General features: G+C 46.1%; 1 protein-coding gene across 2 annotated transcripts in view; it reads right to left on the bottom strand.

Moving 5' to 3' along the window:
• LOC115080204 (zinc finger protein 431-like) overlaps window positions 1-23,630 on the bottom strand; it is a 53,537-nt gene that overhangs the window by 9,600 nt on the left and 20,307 nt on the right. For both annotated transcript variants that reach the window (XM_029584327.1, XM_029584328.1), the window contains exons 3-6: window positions 20,585-20,698; window positions 14,353-14,466; window positions 13,433-13,582; window positions 12,979-13,086 (exon numbers count right to left, since the gene is read on the bottom strand). In XM_029584327.1, the coding sequence (XP_029440187.1) occupies window positions 12,979-13,086; window positions 13,433-13,582; window positions 14,353-14,466; window positions 20,585-20,698 (486 nt within the window). The remainder of the gene's footprint in view (window positions 1-12,978; window positions 13,087-13,432; window positions 13,583-14,352; window positions 14,467-20,584; window positions 20,699-23,630) is intronic.

Genomic DNA, 23,630 nt, shown 5'->3' with positions numbered 1-23,630 from the left:
CCTCAGAACCTCCCAAACCCCCTGGGAGGTAGGGCGGACGGGACTTCCTCACAGAAACTAAGAAAAAAAGTAAGAAAGAAAAGCCTGGAGCTACAGCTAACCAGCGCTGACTAAAAAACACAGGAAAAGAACTCAACCCTGACTAACTAGCAGTACCCAGGGCAGGCAGGGGCTGTGACTGCACCTGCACCATCTACTGGAGACAGAGTAAGACTGAGGGGCTGTGGCAGGCACATGGCCATATATGGCCGAGTCCGACAGATCTTGCTCTGTCTCCATCTACTGGTGCGGAGTCACAACCCAGGTGTCCTGGACTGATCCTGGTACGTACAGGGAATGAGGGGGAGGGAGTGGGAAGGAAATGGACCGAAAAAACCTTTTTAAATGTAGCCCGTTGTTACGGGCTTAACGGCTTGTCATATATAATAGAGGCTGGTGCTGCTTGTAGACAGGTACAGGTGGGCAGCAGCACAAGAACAGAGGGGAACAGACCACGTCTGACCTCATCCTGCTGGTTCTGTGCCTCTCATCCTCACCTCCAGTCTCTGCACTGATTGCAGTCACTCACCAAAAACTCTGCCACGCCCTGCTGGAGACCTGGGATTCGTTCTGGACCCGGGTCCCTGAACCTCAGTCCTGTCAGCTTAAAGTAACTGAACTCTAATGACTCAGTAATGAATATTTAACTGAGACCCAGTATTAAAATTCACCTTCTATGTGGAACGTTTGAAATTCTCATAAGCCAAAGACTGAGCGTCAATTCCCATAGAATGATCAAACTAAAAAGGTGAATAAAGATTCATTCACAAATCTTACACAATTTACTGCAGTTTTTAGCGACCATCACAATAGGCTCTAAGAGTCAATAGACCTTCATCTGCCTTATATTTAATCAGTGGTCGCAGTGACAATGCAAACTTTTTATATTTTGATCTTAAAATGCAAATAAGACACATCTGCTTCTCTCTTCTTCTTAAATATCACAAAAAAATCCAGACACAGGCTGTGTTTCAAAGCGGATTCTGCATCGGGGGAAATCCCACAGGAAATCTCATAAGCGGTGATCCACGTCCTCATTCCTCCTTACATTCAGATGCATTGGCTCTGCTGGCATTTTAAACTCTCGGTGCCAATTTTTAACTTATTGCAAACAGAGGAAGTTACAAAGAGACTCTGCTTAAATATAAGGCAGATGAAGGTCTATTGACTGGCAGAGCCTATTGTGATGGTCGCTAAAAACTGCAATAATTTGTGTAAGATTTGTGATTGAATCTTTATTCCCCTTTTTACTTAGGTCAGTGAGAAATACTCCACAGCACACAGGAAGAAAGATAGAAATGATGGCAGAAAAGGACCAAATGATCCACCCAGTCTGCCCAGCAAGCTTACGCCAGTATCTGCCGCACCGTGCAGGTTACCCCCATGCTTCTCAGTTTCCCAGACTGTAAAGGTCAGGGCCCTCGGATGCTGTTTGAATGGAATTTCCTTTAACCAGTGCCGTTGAAGCAGAGAGCAAGGATAGAGCTGCATTAACAAGGCTTAATTGTTAAGGGTAGCAACTGCCGCACCAGCAAGTTACCCCCAGTTACCCCCATGCACTCTTTTCCTCACTTCCATCCTCGAGCCTTTAGGGACCCGCAGTGCTTATCCCTTGCCCCTCTGAAATCTTTCACTGTTTCTGTCTTCACCACCTCCTCCTCCGGAAGGGCATTCCAGGCCTCCACCACCCTCTCCGTGAAGAAATATTTCCTGACGTTGGCTCCGAGTCTTCCTTCCTGGAGTTTCACTACGTGACCCCTAGTTCTACTGATTTCTTTCCAAAGTGAAAGGTTTGTCGTTGATTGTGCATCATTAAAACCTTCCAGGTATCTGAAGCTCTGTATCCTATCTCCCCTGCTCCTCCTCTCCTCCAGGTTTATACATATTTAGGTCCCTCAGCCTCTCCTCATAGGTCTTCTTATACAGACCCCCAGCATTTTGGTCGCCCTTCTCTGGACCGCCTCCATCCTGTCTGTAAGTTTTGACTGTTTGTGGCTGACACTAAGATCTGCAACAGCGTGGACATGCCGGAAGGAGTGGAGAGAATGAGACGGGGTTTAAGGAAGCTGGAAGAGTGGTCGAAGATATGGCAGCTGAGATTCAATGCCAAGAAGTGCAGAATCATGCATATGGGGTGTGGAAATCCGAAAGAACTGTATTCGGAGGGTGAAGGGCTGATGTGCACGGAGCAGGCGCGAGACCTTGGGTTGATAGTGTCTAATGATCTGAGGTCAGCAAAACAATGTGACAAGGCAATAGCTAAAGCCAGAAGAATGCTGGGCTGCATAGAGAGAGGAATATCGAGTAAGAATAGGGAAATGATAATCCCCTTGTACAAGGTCCTTGGTGAGTTGTGCTCAGTTCTGGAGACCATATCTACGAAGAGACAGAGATAGGATGGAGGCAGTCCAGAGAAGGGCGACCAAAAAGGTGGAGGGTCTTCATCGAATGACTTATGAGGAGAGACTGAAGAATCTAAATATGTACACCCTGGAGGAGAGGAGGAGCAGGGCTGATATGATACAGACTTTCAGATACTTGGAAGGTTGTAATGATCCAAAGACAATGACAAACCTTTTCCATTGCAAAAAAATCAGCACAACCAGGGGTCACGATTTAAAACTCCAGGGAAGAAGACTCAGAACCAATGTCAGGAAATATTTCTTCACGGAGAGGGTAGTGGATGCTTGGAACGCCCTTCTGGAGGAAGTGGTGAAGACCAAAACTGTGAAGGATTTCAAAGGAGCGTGGGATAAACACTGTGGATCCATAAAGTCCAGAGGATGTGGATGAAGAGAAGAGGCATGGGGGTAGCTTGCAGGAATGACGGCTACTACCTGGAGATAATACCCTTATTCAATAAACATATACACAGTTAATGCAACTCCAACATTGCTCTTTGCTTCAACGGCAACAGGTAATGTGGAAAAAAGGGTTTTCCATTCCCAAAAAGTAGGGAGTAGCTTGCTTGTTACGGTGGTTACTACCCCAAACCAAATAAGCCCGATACTTCACATTCAATGCATATCCAGCATAGCTCTCTGCTTCAACGGCAGGGGAGAAAGACTGATACTTCACTTTCAATGCATATCCAGCATAGCTCTCTGCTTCAACGGCAGGGGAGAAAGACTGAAACTTCACTTTCAATGCATATCCAGCATCGCTCTCTGCTTCAACGGCAGGGGAGAAAGACTGATACTTCACTTTCAATGCATATCCAGCGTAGCTCTCTGCTTCAATGGCAGGGGAGAAAGTCTGATACTTCATGCATATCCAGCATAGCTCTCTGCTTCAATGGCAGGGGAGAAAGACTGATACTTCACTTTCAATGCATATCCAGCATAGCTCTCTGCTTCAATGGCAGGGGAGAAAGATTGATACTTCACTTTCAATGCAGATCCAGCATAGCTCTCTGCTTCAACGGCAGGGGAGAAAGACTGAAACTTCACTTTCAATGCGTATTAGCGTAGCTCTCTGCTTCAATGGCAGGGGAGAAAGACGGATACTTCTTGCATACCAGCATAGCTCTCTGCTTCAATGGCAGGGGAGAAAGTCTGATACTTCACTTTCAATGAATATCCAGCGTAGCTCTCTGCTTCCATGGCAGGGGAGAAAGTCTGATACTTCACTTCCAATGAATATCCAGCGTAGCTCTCTGCTTCAATGGCAGGGGAGAATGAAGAAAAGTGGATCTATATACAGACAACAACCAACAAGGACTGAATTACATAATCTGGGTAAACAAGCATGAGTGTAGCTTGCTTATTGCGGCGGTTACTATCTCTAACTAATTAAGCTAGATATTTCACTTAGATGCAGTTCCAACATTGCTCTCTACATTATTGGCAGGGGTGGAAGGGAAACAGAACCAAAGGGTTACTAAGGGCAAAGAGTAACAGATAAATAAGTGTGAAAGCTTGCTGGGCAGACTGGATGGGCCGTTTGGTCTTCCTCTGCCGTCATTTCTATGTTTCTATATGTTTCTTTGTCTCCTTTGAGATATGGTCTCCAGAAATGAACACAGTACTCCAGGTGAGGCCTCACCAAGGCCCTGTACAAGGAGACTATCACCTCCTTTTTCTTACTAGTTATTCCTCTCTCTATGCAGCCCAGCATCCCTCTGGCTTTAGCTATCGCCTTGTCACATTGCTTCGCCGCCTTCAGATAAGAAAACTGGTTTTTACCTGATAATTTTCGTTCCTGTAGTACCACGGATCAGTCCAGACCATGGGTTATGCCTCCCTTCCAGCAGGTGGAGACCCAGAGAAAAACTTGAAAGGCACCCTCACTTAACATGGTGTGCCTCCTGCATCCCTTCAGTATATAGAGTCTCAAAGCAGAAAAAGACTAGCAATGAATCAAGCAAGAGCAGAACTTTAAGAACGAACATACAAACATGTAACCGTAGCTTTCTTTCTTAGTATGCTGCAATAATATAACCTGAATATGTGTGCGCGGACTTTACAGATCCCCCTGTTACCCACTCCTAGTCTTTGGGCGGGCATCTGGACTGATCCGTGGTACTACAGCAATGAAAATTATCAGGTAAGAACCAATTTTCCTTTCCCTGTATGTACCCGGATCAGCCCAGACTCCTAGGATGTACCTAAGGTCCCCGTAACTTGGGTGGGATGTGGAGATTCCACTCGCAGAAAACTCTCACCAAAGCACATGGAAGCCGGAGCCCCGATATCCAAGCGACAGCGTCTGGTGTATGTGTGCAGCAGCAGATACCAAGCAGTCTCCCTGCAAATCTCCTGCGGAGATACCTTCTGAGCCTCGGCCCAAGAGGTTGCCTGAGAACGCTTTGAGTGAGCCCTCAGACCTCCAGGCACTGGCGTCGAACCAATTGCCTCCTTAAGCCAATGCACAAATGTAGTCTTAGAAGCCTGACACTCCCTCTGTGAAACATTCCACATAACAAAAAGGGTGATCTGATCTACGAAACTCATTAGTAACTTTCAGATACCTCTACAATCAATGTCTCCGTCCAAGAGCCGAAGGCCTATTGCATGAGACACGGAGGAATCCAAACCTAGAAAGGTTGGAAGATCCGCAGTCTAATTAAGATGGAAGGCCGAAAAAGAAGGCACCGTGCGTGACCACACTCTCCACTCTGAAATCTGCAGAAAGCCGACAGTCGCTCAGCAGCGCATGGTTCGGAGAGAGGTATCTTTAAAGGATACTAATGATGCATTAGAATTAGGGCATCCCGACAGTGAGGTTCCAATAATTAGAAAAGCAGTCCAAGTGCCTGTAACTAAAAACTCACCTGAGCTAAAAAATTCAAACTTATCCCTATCAATTAAAAAGCAGAATGAAAATACAAACAAAAAACAAACTTTGAAATGTTTGTATGCTAATGCCAGAAGTCTGAGAAGTAAGATGGGAGAATTAGAATGTATAGCAGTGAATGATGACATAGACCTAATTGGCATCTCAGAGACATGGTGGAAGGAGGATAACCAATGGGACAGTGCTATACCGGGGTACAAATTATATCGCAATGACAGAGAGGAGCACTCGGGAGGAGGTGTGGCGCTTTATGTCCGGGATGGCATAAAGTCCAACAGGATAAACATCCTGCATGAGACTAAATACAAAATTGAATCTTTATGGGTAGAAATCCCTTGTGTGTCAGGGAAGACTACAGTGATAGGGGTATACTACCGTCCACCTGGTCAAGATGGTGAGACGGACAGTGAAATGCTAAGAGAAATTAGGGAAGCTAACCAAATTGGTAGTGCGGTAATAATGGGAGACTTCAATTACCCCAATATTGACTGGGTAAATGTATCATCGGGTCACGCTAGAGAGATAACGTTCCTGGATGGTTCAGGAACCGACGAGAGAGGGAGCAATTTTACATCTAATTCTCAGTGGAGCACAGGACTTGGTGAGAGAGGTAACGGTGCTGGGGCCGCTTGGCAATAGTGATCATAATATGATCAAATTTGATTTAATGACTGGAAAAGGAACAGTGTGCAAATCCAAGGCTCTCGTGCTTAACTTTCAAAAGGGAAACTTTGATAAAATGAGAAAAATTGTTAGAAAAAAACTGAAAGGAGCAGCTACAAAAGTAAAAAATTTCCAAGAGGCGTGGTCATTGTTAAAAAATACCATTCTAGAAGCACAGTCCAGATGTATTCCACACATTAAGAAAGGTGGAAAGAAGGCAAAACGATTACCGGCATGGTTAAAAGGGGAGGTGAAAGAAGCTATTTTAGCCAAAAGATCTTCATTCAAAAATTGGAAGAAGGATCCAACAGAAGAAAATAGGATAAAGCATAAACATTGGCAAGTTAAATGTAAAACATTGATAAGACAGGCTAAGAGAGAATTTGAAAAGAAGTTGGCTGTAGAGGCAAAAACTCACAGTAAAAACTTTTTAAAATATATCCGAAGCAGAAAGCCTGTGAGGGAGTCAGTTGGACAGTTAGATAATCAAGAGGTTAAAGGGACCGTTAGATGATCGAGGGGTTAAAGGGGCACTTAGAGAAGATAAGGCCATCGCGGAAAGATTAAATGATTTCTTTGCTTCGGTGTTTACTGAAGAGGATGTTGGGGAGGTACCCGTAATGGAGAAGGTTTTCATGGGTAAAGATTCAGATGGACTGAATCAAATCACGGTGAACCTAGAAGATGTGGTAGGCCTGATTGACAAACTGAAGAGTAGTAAATCACCCGGACCAGATGGTATACACCCCAGAGTTCTGAAGGAACTAAAAAGTAAAATTTCAGACCTATTAGTAAAAATTTGTAACTTATCATTAAAATCATCCATTGTACCTGAAGACTGGAGGATAGCAAATGTAACCCCAATATTTAAAAAGGGCTCCAGGGGCGATCCGGGAAAATACAGACTGGTTAGCCTGACTTCAGTGCCAGGAAAAATAGTGGAAAGTGTTCTAAACATCAAAATCACAGAACATATAGAAAGACATGGTTTAATGGAACAAAGTCAGCATGGCTTTACCCAGGGCAAGTCTTGCCTCACAAATCTGCTTCACTTTTTTGAAGGAGTTAATAAACATGTGGATAAAGGTGAACCGGGTAGATATAGTATACTTGGATTTTCAGAAGGCGTTTGACAAGAAAGGCTTCTAGGAAAGTAAAAAGTCATGGGATAGGTGGCGATGTCCTTTCATGGATTGCAAACTGGCTAAAAGACAGGAAACAGAGAGTAGGATTAAATGGACAATTTTCTCAGTAGAAGGGAGTGGACAGTGGAGTGCCTCAGGGATCTGTATTGGGACCCTTACTTTTCAATATATTTATAAATGATCTGGAAAGAAATACGACGAGTGAGATAATCAAATTTGCAGATGACACAAAATTGTTCAGAGTACTTAAATCACAAGCAGATTGTGATAAATTGCAGGAAGACCTTGTGAGACTGGAAAATTGGGCATCCAAATGGCAGATGAAATTTAATGTGGATAAGTGCAAGGTGATGCATATAGGGAAAAATAACCCATGCTATAATTACACAATGTTGGGTTCCATATTAGGTGCTACAACCCAAGAAAGAGATCTAGGTGTCATAGTGGATAACACATTGAAATCGTCGGTTCAGTGTGCTGCGGCAGTCAAAAAAGCAAACAGAATGTTGGGAATTATTAGAAAGGGAATGGTGAATAAAACAGAAAATGTCATAATGCCTCTGTATCGCTCCATGGTGAGACCGCACCTTGAATACTGTGTACAATTCTGGTCGCCGCATCTCAAAAAAGATATAATTGCGATGGAGAAGGTACAGAGAAGGGCTACCAAAATGATAAGGGGAATGGAACAGCTCCCCTATGAGGAAAGACTAAAGAGGTTAGGACTTTTCAGCTTGGAGAAGAGACGACTGAGGGGGGATATGATAGAGGTGTTTAAAATCATGAGAGGTCTAGAACGGGTAGATGTGAATCGGTTATTTACTCTTTCGGATAGTAGAAAGACTAGGGGGCATTCCATGAAGTTAGCATGGGGCACATTTAAAACTAATCGGAGAAAGTTCTTTTTCCTCAACGCACAATTAAACTCTGGAATTTGTTACCAGAGGATGTGGTTAGTGCAGTTAGTATAGCTGTGTTTAAAAAAGGATTGGATAAGTTCTTGGAGGAGAAGTCCATTACCTGCTATTAAGTTCACTTAGAGAATAGCCACTGCCATTAGCAATGGTAACATGGACTAGACTTAGTTTTTGGGTACTTGCCAGGTTCTTATGGCCTGGATTGGCCACTGTTGGAAACAGGATGCTGGGCTTGATGGACCCTTGGTCTGACCCAGTATGGCATGTTCTTATGTTCTTACAAGTTTAAGAACAAAAGCGCGTAGTTGCGCATGCCCAAGAAAAAATTACGGTGTAAACCCAGTTGTGTCTGCATCTCTTCAAACGTTTTAAGGCACCCAGATTTGGGGTCCAGGAGGACACCCAGAGTCTTTTTATCCAAGTTCGGAGAGAAACCGCTAAAAAAGGTGTCTAGGGAGGGGATCACTGGGTTATTTTGCAATGGGTACAGAGAGGAGACCTGTAACGGTAATCGCAAAATAGTCCGCAACTGAACCCAGACTCGATGCATAATGTGAGCCAAGTGGGCGGTAATTCCCCTCTGTGAGAGTTCTCGCTTCGTTAAATGTAAGACCAACTTAGGGTCTAGAGGTTTGCAAATATCCACTATTAGAGAATAATCAGTGAACTCTGAGGTGCCATTTAATCAATCTCCCAGGAACCTTAAATTTGCAGCCCAAGCTTACATCTTAAAGTCAGGCAAATTTAAACCCCCTTTGTCCTTAGGGGCTACCAAGTTCTTATAGGCCAAACGTGGTTTTTTACCCTGCCATATGAATCACGTAACATCTCGTTGAATACGCTTTAAATCTTTTCCCAGAAGAAAAATTGGCATCATCAGTAACAAGTATAACAGTTTTGGTGCAATAATCATTTTTATAACAGCTATCCTGCCGTGTAATGATAAAGGAAAATGTCGCCAGGCCTCCAATTTACCTCTGAGTTTGTCTAACAAAGGAGGTATGTTAACACGGTACCATTGAGTAGTATTTCTATGAATTTGTATCCCTAAATATTTAATTTTATCACCAGCCCACTTAACAGGAAAATCGTGCCATGAGTTTTCCAAGTTCCCACGTATATCTAGAGCCTCTGTTTTATCTAGATTCAATTTAAAACCTGAGGCCTCCTAGTACTCCATGAAGAGGTGTAAGGCCACGGGTAATGACTTTCGAGCATTGGTGAGGAGGAAGAGGAGGTCATCTGCAAAAAGTAAAGTTTTATGGCTATGAAGTCCCACCCATATGCCTTCAATCTCTGGGTGTGTTCTAAGAGCTATGGCCAGGGGTTCCACTGATAAGATGAACAGAAGCGGGGACAACGGACATCCCTGGCGGGTCCCTCGACAGAGTGGAAATGGATGTGAAAGAGAGACATTTACCATAATCCTGGCAGTGGGATTAGTATATAACAACGTGATGTATGTAAAAAAGGTTCCCCTGATGCCAAATTTCAAAGCACTTGCTTCAAAAAGGTCCATTCCACTCTGTCCAATGCTTTTTCAGCGTCACACGCAACCAGTATTGGCTCCCTCACATTCCCAGTGACACAGGATTCTAGGGCGCAAAGTACTCTATGGAGGTTAACAGTTGCTCGGCGACCCTTGACAAAACCCACCTGATCTTTCTCGATAATATGAGGCCTAACATTTTTGAGTCTATTAGCAAAAATCTTTGCATAAATCTTTATATCCAGATTTAATAGATAGGCCTATAAGAACCCGTGAGGAGAGGGTCCCTGCCGGGTTTGGGTAGAACTACAATAGGGGCAGACCACATTGTTTCGGGCACAGAGCCCACATCCTTCATGGTTACAAAAACCATACTTAAGGGTTCCGAGATGTCGTCTATTAAGGATTTGTAAAAGACAGAGTCGAAGCCGTCTGGCCCCGGGGGCTTTGTGTGCCGGTAGTGACTTTATCGCCTCCTTTACTTCTTCCATATTGATATCCCTGTTTAAAAGAAGTCGTTGATCGTCTGTTAGTACAGGACAGGAGACTTGATCTAAAAAACGAGTTATGGTATCTGAATTGGGATTCTCAGAGGAATAAAGCTCTTGACTCTTAAGGAGACTGGCCAACGCCTTCCCAGCTTTGTTTGCTTGGTGAAACATGCGGAATTTGTAGAATTTTATCAAGTGCTCAGCCCTACTATGAAGATTATTTAAAGCCATTTGAATTGCCTTGAATTTCTCTAATTTAGAGTCTGTGGAATGTCCCGTGAGCTCTTTCTTCACTTCGTTTAAAGCTTTGGTTAGTTTAAGGAGGTCAGCGTTTTGTTTCTTCTTTTGATGGCACACATAACTGATTATATGGTCCCTCATAACCGCTTTCGCAGTTTCCCAATATAGTATCGGATGCTGAGTATGTTGGCCATTCTCCCCAGCAAACTCTGCCCACTTTACCCGTAAATAATTTGGAAATTGGGGATCAGAATAAAGAAACCCAGGTAACCGCCATTGGGTTCTCCTGGAAGACGGCATGAGTTTTAATTGGGCAGTCACAGGACAGTGGTCAGAGATCATCAGTTCTGCAATCTTAGCTTTAGAAAACTTCGATAGTAAAGTCTCAGAGATTAAAAAAGTCAATTCTAGACCACGTCGCATGAGCTCTGGCCAAGTGAGTGCAATCATGATCCCCAGGATTCAAAACTCGCCAGAGATCTATCAAACGCAATTGCGCACAGAGAAATGGAGGACCTTTATTCTCGTTCATAGGCTTTCCTTGTTTCCCTGGTTGCCTGTCTATGGCAGGATCCACAATACAATTGAGATCTCCCCCTACAATAATTGGGCGATCTGCATAGATGGAAAGCTGGGACACTAATTCAACAAAAAAAGAGTGGTCATATTGATTTGGGGCATACACAGACGCTAGTACCACCTCCAAACCCATTAGATTCCCAACTGCTATGACATATCATCCTTTCGGGTCTGTAATTTGTTTTTGCAGTTTTAAGTCAAAGGTTTTATGTATTAAAATCACTACTCCACAGCTTTTGGAGGTACCAGTAGCTGAATTAACTTGACCAAACCCCTTCTTCCTCAGTTTACAAGCTTCCAATTGTGAGAGGTGTGTCTCCTGAAGAAAAATAAGTTTAGCAGTCAACTTATTTAAACGGGACAGAACTTTCTCACGTTTGATGGGTGTGCCAAGAGCTGCAACATTCCATGTGACTATCGTCCCCGCCATGATTGATTGGTCTTATTAACATGGAATTTTGTGAGTTGCAAAAGCGGTTCCCAGGAGAGACACATATCAATACCCACATATTGAAAAAAAGTGCACTGAAAAAAAGCATGTAAAACCACATACAACCCCAAGCAGCAATGCATTCCCCACAATCCCCATGAACTTCCCCCCCCAAAGAACCAAAAGAACCACCAGATATAATTTCCCCATTAGAACCAACATCCCAATGATGGGACTAGGAGTCATCGGGTTGACGTGCTCAGCCGCTCATCGTATACAACGCAAACAGACACAAAATTATTTTGGAGTAGAAACACAACGTTGGGCATATCACAGATATCCAATTCTGACATGAAAAGAGAATTACTAGGCGAAATTAGCAAAATTGTCTCACGTAGCCCGCACCAGTAACAGTTCATCGGTCCGACAAATCCTCTGCTTGTAAAAAGAAATATCGAGGGCCCTTGGTCGAACTTCGCTTCGCAACTGTTCCCCTCGTAACACAGTCCAACAGCATACATGAGAGTAGAAAACAAAGTTATAACCGGCAAAACAGTCCGTTGCCTGTACTCCATTTTCTGGTGTCAGATTCATCGAAAAAAAGGAACCTGTGATCCGCTGTATAGGCACTCAGCCTTCAGTAGCTGACGATGCAGGCGAAATCATGCTAGCGAACTCCTGGGCTGCTGAGACGTCTTCAAGAATTCGCTGTGTCCCTTGATGCCATATTTTGAATTTTGCTGGATATAGTAATGAAAAGCGCACTTTCTTGGCAACCAGCTCAGAACATATAGGAGTATAAGCCTTCCGCAGCCCTGAGACATAGGCTGAAAAATCTTGGAAGATTAATATTTTTTGGTTCCCATATTTGAGGTCTCTATCCTTGCAATAGTGTTGTAGAATAAGTGTTTTGTGAACGTAGTTCAAGAAACGGGCAATAATCACACGTGGCCTGGACGGCGTCCCTTCGGAGGTTCTGGGGCCCAGCCTATGTGCGCGTTCCATCAGGCCTCCTGGCGCGTTTTGCAATGCCGGGATGTGAGTCGACAACCAGGTATCCAGCGTGCTCATAATATCCGCATCCGCTATTGACTCGGGGAATCCGACAAACCGAAGATTGTTGCGCCTTGCTCGGTTTTCTAATTTGTCTAGCTTTTCTCCTTGTTGCTTGTTAGACTATTCCAGGTCATGGATTCGGTGTTCAAGCGCCCCGACGTCGTCCTCAAGGAGGATAGTGCATTCCTCTACCTTTTCCACACGTTTTTCTATTTCCACTATAGAAGATCGCACTTCGGCTATTTGCTCAGCTATTTGATGAAGCCTCGCCCACCGCTTGGGAAATTCTTTCTTCCAATGATTCCTCCGTTGCGGTATCTGTTAGTTCTAGGGAGAACGGCGTCATTTTGTGGTCAGGCTGCTTAGCTTTCTCCTTTTCTTTTCGCTGTGTTTTAGTCGCCATGGGTCCGCTAACTTCTGAATTCTGTCAGATGTGATTGTGGGTGCAGTTAGTCGCAAAAATCTGGCTGTAAAAAGCTCTAAAACAGGCACCCACTTAATGCAAAAAGATGAGATGGCCGGAGCTCGGTCAACGTGCGTCTATCCGAGCTCACCACATCACGTGACTCCCCCTCATGTAAAGTTTAACATTCTCCATAGCCCATATTTTATGATAAATTAATGCTCTGCTCACCGCTGCTGGTCTCAGCCTCCTCCTCTCCTCCCTCCTGCTGGTCGCTGACAGGAGGTTCCTCCATTTTCAGGATCTCTGCTGTGGGGTCAGGACTGTGACCTCGGCTGCCTGTTAGAGAAATGGGAAAACATCTTCAGCCTTTAACCAGTCTTGGACCCTGACCCAAGAAAAGAGAGAAATGTAGAGTAAAAGACAGGAAAGAGGAGAAGAGGAGGTAGAAATGGGACAAGAGAGGGGGGAGGGAAATGGTGGGGGAAGATGAGAGAGAGGGAGAAGAAAGGAAAGAGAAATCTGAACATGAAAGAGAAAAGCAGAAGGAATGGAAAGAGAGCAAACAAATTCTCCACACAAGAAAGGTCAGAGGTCAGGGACATGATTTAACGCCTCCTCCCCGCTGTGTCTGGCCCAGAGGAGGCCTCGTGTCTCAGCAATGTTTGGATCGGCCCAGCAGTACCTTTAATCCAAGCTGCATCGCCTGCTTCATGCAGCTCCTCACAGGCGCCTGGGATGCTCAGGCTCCCTCTGTGCTCAGATCTCGGGGGCTCAGTCCCACATCCTTCTTGCTTAAATCGGATTAAAATGTCAGGGGTGACACTGGGGGAGCCTGTTATGGGAAAAGATGGTTACAATATGTAGAAAAGTTACCCCAGAGCCTGTATTATCAGTGCAAGTGAGCTCAGGATTATGCTGTGTTCATAGACACTGCCACCAGTGCAGCACTAAGAAAGGAGGGTGCTGCTGTGCTGATCATCATCAGAAATCCATTCTAACAGAATCCTGATCATTTTAACACCAAGGTGGGCGACTTCATTCCTCAGGATCTCTCAGGATCTACAAAATAATCTGGTGTGGTTACTGCTATTGCCAAAACATGTTGGAAATTTCTACCTCAAAGTGTATTTTTGTTAAACCAGATGTTTTTTCATCCAGCTGCCAGATTTCAGAAATCTGATTCTACCTGGCTCCTCTGCTTCATTATAATTATATGAGGCAGGGTGGGAGATGTCACTAGAAGGCACCAAAGCCAAGGAATTCTTAGACAGGAGGGCGAGGGAAGGTGGAAAGGAGACTCCTGGAGAAGAGGACAGGATATGAAGATGACGGAGGAATGTGCAGAGGAAACATGAGAGAATATTTCTTTACTGACAGGGTGGTGGATGCCTGGAGTCCCCTCCTGACAGAGGCAGCAGCAGCATCCAACCAATCAGCAAATTTACACAGATTTAGGACGGACACAGAGGGCGGTGGGAAAGGCAGATGGGGAGCAACGAGTACAAGAAACGAGGGAGGGGCCTGTGTGTTAGCTCAGTCGTATGGAAATTCAGAGGGAAGAGGAGGGAAGAATACAAGCCGAGGGCAGGGAGTGGTACTTGCCTGTTACAGGAGGGTGAATCCCTTCAGTCGTCTCTGATTCAGGAGGATCCAGGAAGGGCAGATCTGCCTCTTGTTTGACGCTCAGTGAGAACACAGACGTTACAATCGGAAGGCCTGGGATGAGAAAACAAACGAGTCTAGGAGGAGTCACCCAGGACCTGCTAAAAGAAAATTATTCCTTACCTGCTAATTTTCGTTCCTGCAGTACCATGGATCAGTCCAGACGGTGGGTTATGTCCCCCGTCCAGCAGATGGCGTCAGACAAGAACTTCTGAGGGAGATGCCACCTAAGCCCGCACCCCCTCTATGCCTCTTCAGTAAATAGACTATCAAAGCCATAGAAAGAGAGAAACGGAGGGATCAAGTAAACCAACTTAGTATAACACTAAAAACTTGAAACCGTAAGAGTACACCTAAACTGGTGTCCAACAGCAACTTGCCAACAGAACTGTAAGGAACAGCTCCACAGAAGAATAGAAGAACTCTACCCAAGAGGGTCAAAGACATAAGAAAATCGAGCAGTGGATCCCCTGACAAATCCCAACCAGTCTGAGGGAAGGCGTCTGGACTGATCCATGGTACTACAGGAACGAAAATGAGCAGGTAAGGTATAATTTTCTTTTCCCTGGACGTACCAGGATCAGTCCAGACGGTGGGATGTACCAAAGCTTCCCTACTGAGGGTGGGCCGTAGATAGCCCTGCTCGAATGACCCTGTCACCAAACAAACCAAAGGTGGATGACTGAACATCCAGATGATAGTGTCGAGCAAAAGTATGCAGTGACTTCCAGGTGGCTGTCCTGCAGATTTCCTGAGACGAGACCAAACGACTCTCCGCCCAGGATGTCGCCTGTGCGTGAAGGGAATGAGCCCGGACCACCATCGGAGGTTTCTTTCCCGTGCCAATGTACGCTGCCACAATGGCCTCCTTCAGCCAGCAAGCGATCGTCGTCTTAGAGGCCAAGTGTTCCTTCTGAGGTCCTGACCAGAGGACGAATAGGTGATCCGAAAGCTGAAAATCATTGGTAACCTCCAGGTAACACATCAAGCAGCGCTTAACATCAAGCTTGCGTAGGTCTCGAGAGTCAAACAACGAGAAAGAAGGCAGTTCCACCGTCTGATTCAGGTGGAGACCATCTTGGATAGATACGAGGGTACTGTTCACAAAGTGACCCTCGAGTCGGTGAATCAAAGATACGGTTCCCTGCAGGATGACGCCTGTAGTTCAGAGACCCGGTGGGCTGAACAAATGGCTACCAGAAAAACCGTCTTGAGAGTGAGGTCCTTGAGAGTAGCGGTCCGTAGAGGCTCGAAGGGGGCTCCGCCAAGATCCATAGTACCAGGTTACGGCTCCAAGAGAGGCAAGGAGCTTGGAGTGGTGGCTTCAAATGCTTTGCCCCCTTAAGGAAATGGACGACATCCGGATGAGAGGAGAGAGGAATATCCGTCCCTTGGCGAAGCAAGGCTCCTAAGGCTGCAACCTGTACTCGGAGAGAGTTGTAAGCTAAGCCCTTTTCTAATCCCGCCTGTAGGAACGAAAGAATCTGGGTCACAGACATGTGTCCCGGTTGTGTAGCATGTGCCGTGCACCATGACTCGAAAACCTTCCACACCCAGATGTAGGCGACGGAGGTGGATGTCTTTCATGCTTGAAGGACGGTCGAGATCACTGCCTCCGGATAACCACGCCGTCTCAACTTGCGCCTCTCAAAAGCCAAGCCACAAGACAGAAGTGAGCTGCCTCGTCGAAAAATATTGGACCTTGACGAAGGAGGTGTGGAAGATGCCTGAGACGCAGGGGCCCGTCATCCGTCAGGTTGAGTAGATCTGCGAACCATGGCCGGCGAGGCCACTCCGGAGCCACCAGAATTACCGTGCCTTGGTGGTTCTCGATTCTTCGTAGAACCCTGCCCACTAGGGGCCAAGGAAGAAACACATAGAGGAGGAGATGGCAGGGCCACGGCAGCACCAGTGCATCGACGCCCTCCGCGCCGTGTTCTCTTCTGCGACTGAAGAAGCGAGGGGCCTTTGCGTTGCGGGCTGTCGCCATGAGATCTATGTGAGGAATCCCCCAACGGTGGACATTCAGGTGCATCATCTCCTCCGAGAGCTCCCACTCTCCAGGGTCGAGGTGTTGACGGCTGAGGAAATCCGCCTGGATATTGTCCACCCCCGCGATGTGTGAGGCCGCCAATCGGATTAGGTGCAGTTCCACCCATGTCGTGAGCTTGTCCGTTTCCAGGTAGACGTGACGGCTTCTCGTGCCTCCCTAGCAGTTTATATACGCCATTGTGGTCGCGTTGTCCAAGAGTATCCCGACCGCTCGATGGCGAACGAGGGGAAGGAACTCCTTCAGCGCTAAACGGACCGCTCTGGATTACAAGCGGTTGATTGGCCACCACGCTTGGACTTGCGTCCACTGACCCTGCAGAGACCTCGACTGACAGACCGCTCCCCAACTCGAGAGGCTGACATCTGTCGTGACTACTATCCAGTCCGGAGTCTCCAAGGATACCCCCTGAGCCAGATTGAGGGGGTCTAGCCACCAGGCGAGGCTGTCCTCGGCTGTCTGCGGGATAGGGAGGATTGCCTGAAAATCTCGCGACACCAGCTTCCAGCGGGAAAGCAAGGCCCTCTGTAGCGGATGCAGATGAGCGAAGGCCCAGGGTACCATATCTATAGTGGATGCCATGGATCCCAGGACCTGTAGATAATCCCAAGCTGTGGGCCAAGAAAGACCATAGAAACGCTGTATTTGGTCCAGCAACGCCTGTGGCCGCTCCGGCCGTAGGAAAACCTTGCCCTCCGCCATGCTGAATCTCGCACCCAGGAAGTCCAACAACTGAGATGGGGTGAGGCTGCTCTTGGCGAAGTTGACGATCCACCCAAGCGACTGAAGGAGCTGGAGCACGCTGTCGACCGCCCGATAACCCTGGTTCAAGGATTTCGCTTGAATGAGCCAGTCGTCCAGGTAAGGGTGAACCAAGATACCCTCCCAACATAGGGCGGCCGCTACCACCACCATGACCTTGGTGAAAACTCGTGGGGCCATCGCCAGACCAAAAGGAAGGGCCTGGAACTGAAAATGTTGCCCTAGTACCTTGAACCGGAGAAAACGTTGGTGCGCCTTGAGGACTGGAATATGGAGGTACGCCTCCGTGAGGTCCAGGGAGGCCAGGAACTCCCCGTAGTGTACTGCCGCTATTACCGAGCGTAGGGTCTCCATCCTGAAATGCGGTACCTTGAGGGATTTGTTTACCAACTTGAGATCCAGTATTGGACGGAAAGTGCCTTCCTTTTTGGGAACCACAAAGTAGATGGAACAGTGACCCCGGCCCACTTCTGGGGGAGGCACTGGGACAATTGCCCCCAGCGCAAGGAGCCGGTGCAACGTCTGGTGAACTACGATCTGCTTTTGAAGTGACCCACAGGGGGAGAAGAGAAACCTGTCTCTTGCGTCCCGTACAAAATCCAGTGCGTAACCGTGTTTTAGAATATCTAGGACCCACTGATCCGACGTGATCCGGACCCACTCCTCGTAGAAGAGAGAAATCTGGCCCCCTACCCTGGGGATCGTGCGTGGGCCAGCCTGGCATCATTGAGGGGGCTTGGAGGACGCACCATGAGACAGTCCTTCCTTGCAGGGTCTGCGCCCTGGAAAGGGCCGGTTCCAAGAATGCGAGCGGGAAGAGGGAGTCCGGGGGGTCTGTTGTTGTCTCGTGGTATGAAAACGGCGTTGATTGCAGAAATGATTTCTAGAGGAACCGAAGGATCTCGTGGACCGTGGCTGATCTTCCGGAAGCCTATCCTTCCGCATTTTCTTTTGGTGAAGATCTGATCCAGATCTTCACCAAAAAGAAACTTGCCCTTAAATGGAAGCGATCCCAGCCGAGTCTTGGAGGAGGAATCCGACGACCAGTTCCAGAGCCAAAGAAGACGACGAGCCGAGACCGCCGCCACCATCGACCTGGCGAGGACCCGGAGCAGATCATACAACGTGTCCGCCCCGTAGGCAATCACGGCTTCCAACCGATCTGCCTGGCTCGTTTCCTCTGGAGGCAGGTCCTGTGAAGTGAGAAGCTGATGTACCCAGCGGAGGCCTGCTCTTTGTGCCAGCGAGCTGCAGATGGCCGCCCGCACTCCCAGCGCCGACACCTCGAAGACTCTCTTGAGGTACACCTCTCGTTTCCTGTCCTGTAGCCCCCTCAGCGCTGTGCCCCCTGTAACTGGGATAGTGGTGCGTTTGGTGACTGCCGAAACTGCGGAATCGACCGTCAGAACCTTGAAGAGCTCCAGGAACTCCTTGGGCAGCGGATAAAGCTTCTCCATGGCCCTACTAACCTTGAGTGTGGCCTCAGGTGTGTCCCATTCCCTAGAAACCAACTGCAGGAACGTAGGATGGGTAGGAAATGCCCTTGCGGGTGGCTGGAGCCCCGCCAACACGGGGTCCCCGTTCTTTACCGTGGGCTTGGGCCCTGGCGGATCAGGCGGGGCATCAATGTCCAGCTCCTGCAGGATATGTGGGATCAGGTCATCCAGCTCATCCTTTTGGAAAATACGCAGGACCCAGGGGTCGTCTCCTTCCATTTGGGCCGCCAATAAAGGGTCATCCCCGGCCGGATCTGTGACCGGATCCCCCCCTTGCGCAAGGGGGTAGCCTCTGGACAATCCCGGGGTGTCCGGAGATGGGCCCGCCGCCCCCCCTCTCTGATGATCACTGACCTAGGGTAGAACCCCCCCAGGGAGAGGGTCCGTGCATACCAGCTTCGGGGGGGGTGGGGGTGGCTCGGGGGAGAAGATCCAGTGGCTGGGACATCCTAGCCAAACAGGCATTATGCAGCAAAACGATGAACTCCGGGGAAAAGGCTGGTGGGTCCGAGGGGTGGGGGTGTGTCTGGCCAAGGCCTCCCCCGACTGGGGCAACGTGTCCGACGGCTGCACGGGCTCCAAAACTGGTGGCAGGACCGAAAACGAGGGCTTCGCGTCCTCCTCAGAGGCGCCGGGTCCTGCAGCAAAATGGCCGCCGTTCCTGCGCTCCGCGGGATCGGGGCCGGCCGCTGTCCACCGCTGCGGTCCTGACTTCGCGCTCCAGAGCCATCCCCCTGCCGCGAGCTGCCCTCCCTGCCGGGGAGGCAGCTGGTACAAAGTCCCTCTCTAGAGAGCCAGCCCCCGAGACGCCCACACGCGGTGCATACTGATGCTCTCGGCATGCCGTGTGGAGGGGGGAGGGGGGGGGGAAAGAGAAGCGCGGGAACCGAAGGCCTGTGGCGCCGCGAGCGCATAGCGTGATCCGAAGCTGCTACAACCCCCCACCGACCAAGATGCCAAATGCCGGCCGAGGAATGAGACCTCCCGGCGGGCGGCGGCCCCGGGGAATGTGACGTCGCGGGGCCGCAGGGCAGTGAGCGTCCGAAGGAGGAGGGGGGAGGGGAGAGGTTGGAGCCTCCAACGTGCACCCCAGCGGTGCAGCTCTATTTCAATGAAGGAACCTGGAAAGAGAAGAAAACAACAGGCACTTACCCCACCAACTTAACCAAAGGCGGGAGGAAGCAGAAAAACAAGCCAGGAAGAGAAGGAAATGAAGAACAGGCCTGTCCACAAGTACCCCTAAGAGAGCCAGCCAACAGTGACTCTCCCTAAGAGAAACATCTCCTTTTTTTTTTTTTTTTTTAAATAAGCAACTTGATTCCTCACAAAAGTCAAGTGAACAAAGGCAAAAGTGAGAGAAGAATTACTACACTAAGCCAAGGCACTGGGGAACTGATGTTCCCCTGCTCCTATCTGCTGGAGTCAGAAAGATACTGAAGAGGGATAGCGAGGGTGCGGGCTTAGGTGGCATCTCCCTCAGAAGTTCTTGTCTGACTCCATCTGCTGGACGGGGGACATAACCCACCATCTGGACTGATCCTGGTACGTACAGGGAATATTATATTATAGGGATGTGCAAAGCCCAAACCTTTCGGTTCGGGCTTCGTTTTTGGCCCACTGTGGGAAATATCCCCGTTAGTACGCACTAACCCAAAAACACATTTTCCCGAAATTTCGGTAAAAATTCGTTCGGGTTTCAGGGTTCCCGAACCAGGACGAATTAGTCAATTTTGTTGAAACTGAAGAAATGCACATCCCTATTATATTAGGAAATGGATGTAAAGTCCCCAAATGTTTGATGTTAATGCCCCATCTCCTGTGATCTGAAAATGCAGAGCCCTTTAAATCCAGAACATTTACTTACTGATGCTGGGGTCCTCCATGGTTTCTTTCCCCTCCAGCTCCCAGTGCTGAGGGAAATATTTCTCATCTTCCTTCTTAATCTTGAATACAACATCGGGATTAAGAATTGAATAACCTGCCAATAAAGATAGCAAAATAACTTATAAATTGTACTTGCGCAGGCCCTGGAGCTTTTATCAGTTCACTGTTCTGATGCAGACGTGTGTCTGTGTGTGTCCGTGTGTGTGTCTGTGTGTGTGTGTGTGTGTGTGTCTGTCTGTCTGTCTGTCTGTCTGTGTGTGCATGCACGTGCATCTTTGGGTATTTGTGTGACAGAGCTTGGTGAGAAGAGACACTTGCAGGCTAGCACCTGATTAAGATTAAACCTCGAGTGTTTCTGGTGCAGTCATTTCTGTTCCTGACCCTCCTAGCTGGAGGCATTGCAGGTGCCAGTGCTCTCTGCCAGCCTGTGCCCTCCTGGAGAAGGGCTGCCCAGCTTCATATCAGGAGTGGCTGAGAAAGAGTTATCTTTGTATCCCAGAACTTGGGTTTTCCTATCTAGATGCCAGTGAGAGGGAGAGAGAGGATATTTGAACTGTGAAATATATAAAATGGTGCCGCAAAAAATATATAGAATATTTTGTTTACAAAACATATTTTAATAGAAAGTCATTGTTAATACAATCTATTATATATAAACATCCCCACAAGCACAAGTGCTACCCCAGCCACACACACAGACACCACCCACTGAAAACGTCACTAATCTCAACGAGGACCCGAGTTTTGATGACTGCAGTTACTCTTCTGCAGGGGATAAGTCCAATGAAACAAACCGGAAGGTGGTCCCACGTAGCCAAGGCAAAAAAACAGAGGGGACTACCTTACACCGTGGAAAGACTTTTATTAAGAATTGCCCGACTCAAAATACAAGCTGAGTTTCGCCAAAAGGCTGCATCAGGGGCTAAAACAATCAAGAACAATAGATATTACCACAAACAAGCTCTATATTAAAAATTATAAACAATCTGCTAGAAAATGGATGATTGCTCATCTCTATGTAACTCTGCCATAATAGTCTACACTCATAATATTCATATATAACATACATATTTAAATCATTAATGTGCAACGTGACTCATTCACTCTATTTTAAACCTACTACTATTTAAAACAAACATCATTTTTATAAAAAAATTGTTTTAAAAAATAATTTTAAAAAATATATGAAAACACTGAAATCATTACCTTTATGCTGTAACCGTATACTCACAGCTACATATATCAGTATATCAATCTGACCATTAGTTGTTGCAGTAAAGCTGTTAATAAAAATGATCATTAAAAAACATTAAATGAGAGAAAGTCTCGTATACACAAATATATCAATAAATAATATTAAGAAACCATATGCATATCAAATCACACGTACAGACTATAAATAATATTCATAATACACACATCTAAAGCTGAAAATTATAAAAACAGCAAACAAACTATTGCAGTAAGTTCAATATCAGTGCACTCATAACTTCTTCCATTTAAATGACAACAATGCAGATATAATTAAAACTGCCTGATAAATAAAACAAAATTGTATTGACAAATCGCACTAAACACATTTTAGTGCTAAAACCATTTTTTATCGCTAAAACTTAGTATAACACATAAATAAAGTCTTAAGCTGTTATTTTAGTAATCCCTAAGTTGTTGTGATATATATAACTAATACTCAACGAGCAGCTCTACAAAAAAAATTTTTACTTTACATCTCGCAAAAACTAGCACTGCAACTAAGAAAAATTCTCTGCTATGTTGTCATTTATATGGCATTCTTCAAAAACAAAGTCTCACATTCGGACTATGAAAGAGACATAATACACACATCTAAAAACTGAAAATTATAAGAACAGAAAATAACCTATTAACAATGAGTTAAATATCAGTGCACTCATAGCTTCTTCTATCTAAATGATAACGTCACAGACATGAATGGCCATAGAGATAAATAATTAAAAATTAAAACTACCCGGTATCTGAAGCAAAGGTGTATTGACAAATCACACTAAACAGATTTAAGCACAAAAACCATTTTATATCGCTAAAACTAAAATAAAATCTTAAGCTTTTACTTTACTAATCCCTAAGTTGTTATATTATATATAACTAATACTCAATGAGCAACTCTACAAAGAGAAAATTTTAGAAAGTAGTCTCAAGGCTATCTACTTTACCTTTGTCAGTCAATGAAACATCTCGCAAAGACTTGCACTGCAACTAAGAAGAGTCCTCTGCTGTGTTGTCATTTATATAAAGTTCTTCAAAAGCAAACCGGGCCAAAAAACTATGACATCATTTCCTGTGAAATGTGTCAATCACGTAGTCAAGGAGACAAAATTCTAGAGAACCAATTTCGATATTAATCAAAAGCATGGCTATTTTCACTGCACCAAAATAAACATTACATCATTTCCTTTGTTGCACGGTTTATGTATATTTATGAAGGCTGACACTTAAAAAGAGGACTGTGTTGTATATATCTAGATATACCATGATCGCTACTGTGTCTATATGAAACAGGCTTACTATGTAACGTTTAAAACAACAGAAGGAAAATTTATCCTTGTCAAGATCGCTACAGAGTAGCGCTTAAAAAGGAAAATATGTGTCTATATCAAACCGGAGTCATTATATAACATTTGGACCAACGAAGAATAGACTAGTTGTATATCAGTGATTCTTTATAACAATGAAGGATAAACTAGTAGTATATCAGTGACAGGTTCACTAAGTGACGTGCAAAACCCAAAGAAGGAGGGGAAGAGAGAAACTAATACTATCAATAATGCATCTCCTTTAAAACGGGGTCACTGTCTGGCGATCGGAACACAGGAGTGCAACTGAATATATATAGGTGAAAGCAGGTCACTTGTCTAAAATTAAAAAAAAATAATAATAATAATAATTTTTAAGAAAACCGAAACTAATACTATCAATAATGCATCTCCTTTAAAACAGGGTCACTGTCTGGCGATCGGAACACAGGAGTGCAACTAATATATATAGGT

Source organism: Rhinatrema bivittatum, chromosome 19 (genome assembly GCF_901001135.1).
Source record: "Rhinatrema bivittatum chromosome 19, aRhiBiv1.1, whole genome shotgun sequence".
NCBI classification, from domain to species: domain Eukaryota; kingdom Metazoa; phylum Chordata; class Amphibia; order Gymnophiona; family Rhinatrematidae; genus Rhinatrema; species Rhinatrema bivittatum.
The sequence above is the reverse complement of the archived record's forward strand: the minus strand, read 5'-3'. Positions and strand labels throughout refer to the sequence as shown.